The following is a 3,727-nucleotide window of genomic DNA, read 5'->3' as shown; positions in this document are numbered from 1 at the left end:
AGGGAGGGAAAGAGGAGACGTCAATGTGAAGCACATTGCCGGGTTGCCTTCTTGCACGTGCCTTGACTGGAGGCAGCGAGCAGATCCCACAACCCAGTTGTGTGCCCTTTCCAGGAGTCAATCTATGACTCTCTGATGTGACGCTTATGCTTCTAGCCACCATGGACCAGGGCATGGTGGTGGGGTGTTCTTAAGGCAGAGCCGACCCCGCAGGGTTTGCAGGTCAGGTCATGGGATGAAAGGAGGGAGAACAAGGAGCCCTGGAGGAAGTGGTGGGAGGAGGTCTGGAGTTCAGGGCCACGTCTGTGTGATGGACTCTGGGTAGTGCCTGCCCACAGGGGACACTAGGTCATGTCTGGGGATATTTGTGGTTATCACAGTGGGGGTACTCCGGGCATTGTGAGGATGGGGCCAGGGATGCTGCTCTACACTTGCAGTGCCTGGGACAACCCTCCACAGGAAATGACCTGGCCTCATGTCAGCCGGGAGGGGAGACGCTGGTTGAGAGCTTTGGGCCTGGGTGGGAGGCCAGAGCAGAGTCAGGTGGGAATGCAGGTGAGTGCAGAGAAGGGCCTGGCACTGACCACTCACCTGCCCACAGCTGCACCACCCGTCCCAGAGCTTCCGCTTTGGCACTGTGTGGGAGAGCAGTGCAGAGGCCTACATCAAGAAGAGCTTCCCTGAGATGCACGCGCACATGCGGCAACACAGCGTACCCACAACACCCCATGGCGTTGCCATGCTCACGTGAGGCCAGGGCATACAGCAGGATTGGGGGTGGGGGGGAGGCAGGGAGGCCTACCAGGGCAGGTGTTCACCCCCTCCACATCCCCACAGGAGCGACCCCCCCAAGCTCAATGCTTTCATCATGGACAAGTCACTCCTGGACTATGAGGTCTCCATCGACGCCGACTGCAAACTGCTGACTGTGGGCAAGCCCTTTGCCATTGAGGGTGAGAGGCCCGAGACCAGTGACCCTGAGGCAGCAGGGAGCCACTGAGGGCTCCAAGTGGGCACAGCTCCCCTGGGCTGTGTCCAGTCTGGTCCAACCCAATTCCTGGCCTTCATCAGGTTATGGCATCGGACTCCCTCAGAACTCACCGCTCACCTCCAACCTGTCCGAGTTCATCAGCCGCTACAAGTCCTCTGGCTTCATCGATCTGTTGCATGACAAGTGGTACAAGATGGTACCTTGTGGGAAGCGGGTACTTGCTGTCACAGAGGTGGGACAGGGCCTGGGACACAGGGTGTGGGTAGGGTGTGGGGGCTCTGAGCCTGTGTGGGCTGAGGTGGCCAATCCCCTGAGCATAAGCAAGATGTGTATTTGTCTGCTTTTGCGCAGTCCTGTTCATCCTACAAAATCCCAGCTCCAGTGCCCTCTCCTCCTTGGAACCTTGCTCCAGAATATGGAGCCCTAGCCTCCCAACCCAACTGTACAGCCCCAGGTCCATCTCTGGCCCAACCTGTGTCCTCCAGGCCAGGGCTCCCCAAGGGTCTGCCATGACCATGAAGGGCTGGTGCCTGTGTCCCACCTCTGCAGACCCTGCAGATGGGCATCTACCACTTCTCCGGTCTCTTTGTGCTGCTTTGCCTGGGCCTGGGTAGTGCCCTGCTCAGCTCTCTGGGGGAGCACATCTTCTACCACCTGGTGCTGCCATGTATCCGGAGGGGTAACAGGTTGCAGTACTGGCTACACACAAGTCAGGTGAGGAGATGGCACAGGGCGGGCAAGCATGGGCAACCTCCCAACCTGACCCAACACAGCCTCTATCTGGCTCACAGAGAATCCACCTCGCCCTCAACACAGAGCCGCTGGACAAGCAGAAAGAACCTGAGCCAAGGTAAGGGGCTCCCACTCCACCAGCTCCTACACTCGCCTCGGGCCTGCCATCTTACACCTGCAGGCCCCACTCCCATTCCAGAGCCGAACCAGTAAGTCCATGCCTCCCACCACTCAGCCTCCTAGGAACCCTGACCCCAGAGAGCAGAGAGGGACCGCCTGTCCCTTGGGGGATACTGATCCAGCCCCATCCATCCTCTGTTCCCAGGGATCTGGAGAAGCAGCAACAAGACATACCAACTGCCCGGTCAGGCCAGGGCAACTGGACACGGGTGTGCCAGGCCATGGTAAGGGAGCGTCATGTGCACTTCCTTCTGGAGCCAACCTTGGCCACTGCTCCATCAGTAGTGGGCACAGATGTGGAGGGGAACAGGTCACCTGAGGGTCCCATCCGGCTCTGCTCCAATGGCCAGCCACCCACCATGCTGCCCACTGGCGCCCCACGCCCGGGGGAGCTGGAGGAACTGGAGCAGCACATTGCGGACGCACGTTCAAGGCTCCATCAGGCGCTGGTGCGGCATGGGGAGCTCCTGGCCCAGCTCCCAGGTGGCAGCTGCGATGGGCCACTGTGCCTGCTCTAGGCCTCCGGTGGTCTCCACCTGCTTCATCACTGGGAGGTGGCCATGCCACACCAACCCAGCCCACTTGACTTTGCATGAGGGCGGACCCTGCAGGAGCTAATCCCAGCACCGGGTGCATGCAGACACTGGCTGGGTGCTGTCAACAGACAGTTTATTCTATATACAAACACAATTTTGTACACTGCAATTAAATAGAATGGAATGAGCACTCTGCAGTCCTCACCGAGTGACATAGTTGGGCCGTTGGCTCTCTCCAGCAGGAGCAAGGCTGGACCCTAGCGCCCGGTTGCTGTTTTTGACAGTTGGCGCCCACACACTGTGTCCCTGTGCCAATACCCCAGCCCTGGCACGCATATATGGGGGCAGGGGCTGTGGAAAAGGCACTGCGCACAACAGAGCACCCGCTGAGTGGCCAGGACAGTGAGGGAGGCCCCCACCAGTGTTCACCTGGCTCAGAGACTTGCTGGGCTCTCCCCCTAGATACAGCTTGCTCCAGACCTTACACCAACCCCTTCCAGAGCCTTCTATGGAGACCCCATCCCTTTTTTCTGCCCTAGCTCATCAGCCTGCCTTGATTTGCTGGCTGAGGGGACCCACCACAAATGTGGCAGGGACAGGCTGTGGGCAGGCCCCACACCCGGGAGAGAGAAGCCCACCCCTGGGCAAACCAGATGGACCCCAACACAAGGCCAACTGGGCAATCCCAGAGACACCGGGGACAGCCTCCCTGATCCCCAAGGACCCCAGCCAGGTCACACCCAGCTGGCCTGGACAGCCAGGGACAGAGGCATTCAGCTGCCCAGGACTTAGGAGCCAATTTCCGAGGTTTCATCTGTCGGGGCTGGGGACTCAGGGATGGGCCCACTTGCTCCAGCAGCCAGAGGGCCTGTGTCAGGTGTTGGGGAGTCGCTTGGGGGGACACTGTCCTGGGGGGCTTGGAGGCCCCGAGGGAATCCCCCACCCGGGCTCAGGGGGCTAGCTGCCCTCCGCTCCAGAAGGGAGGCGCTCAGGCCAGACAGGAAAGAGGCGTCTGTGATGATGGCAGCTGTCTCTGCCATCCAGCCCAGATCACTACTGGCCGCTGCAGCCACTGAGGCTGCCGCAGCTACCAGAGAGCTGGGTGCTTCAGCTACAGGCCTGGGGACACCACCAGCCCCCAGTGAGCCAGGGTCCAGGGCGGGGGGCTGGCTGGCAGGGTCAGGTGCAGCAGCCGGGGCGCCCCCATTGTTGTTGAGGTCATCTGGCAGCGCCGTGGGGGTACCAGGGCCCAGCGGTGGTGTCTGTAGCAACATCTCCTGGATGCGGA

At 60.7% G+C, this 3,727-nt stretch overlaps 2 protein-coding genes across 3 annotated transcripts in view; one reads left to right on the top strand and one right to left on the bottom strand.

Moving 5' to 3' along the window:
* The window catches only part of GRIN3B (glutamate ionotropic receptor NMDA type subunit 3B), a 7,287-nt gene extending 4,843 nt beyond the window's left edge, over positions 1-2,444 (top strand). The window contains exons 3-8 of one of the 2 annotated variants that reach the window (XM_023743275.1): positions 602-747; positions 838-953; positions 1,072-1,223; positions 1,541-1,705; positions 1,783-1,841; positions 2,049-2,444. In XM_023743275.1, the coding sequence (XP_023599043.1) occupies positions 602-747; positions 838-953; positions 1,072-1,223; positions 1,541-1,705; positions 1,783-1,841; positions 2,049-2,421 (1,011 nt within the window). In that variant the 3' untranslated portion in view covers positions 2,422-2,444. Of the gene's footprint in view, positions 1-601; positions 748-837; positions 954-1,071; positions 1,224-1,540; positions 1,933-2,048 lie in introns of both variants that reach the window. The other variant, XM_023743276.1, reaches the window with a different exon arrangement.
* A 111-nt stretch (positions 2,445-2,555) lies between these two features.
* LOC111823051 (membralin-like) lies at positions 2,556-3,725 on the bottom strand (the record flags this gene model as incomplete). Its single annotated transcript, XM_023743291.1, has 1 exon — positions 2,556-3,725. A coding segment is annotated over one exon (498 nt), but the record flags the coding sequence as incomplete, so codon positions are not given.
* Positions 3,726-3,727: the final 2 nt, after the last annotated feature.

Source organism: Myotis lucifugus, unplaced genomic scaffold (assembly GCF_000147115.1).
Source record: "Myotis lucifugus unplaced genomic scaffold, Myoluc2.0 scaffold_383, whole genome shotgun sequence".
Taxonomy (NCBI): domain Eukaryota; kingdom Metazoa; phylum Chordata; class Mammalia; order Chiroptera; family Vespertilionidae; genus Myotis; species Myotis lucifugus.
The sequence above is the reverse complement of the archived record's forward strand: the minus strand, read 5'-3'. Positions and strand labels throughout refer to the sequence as shown.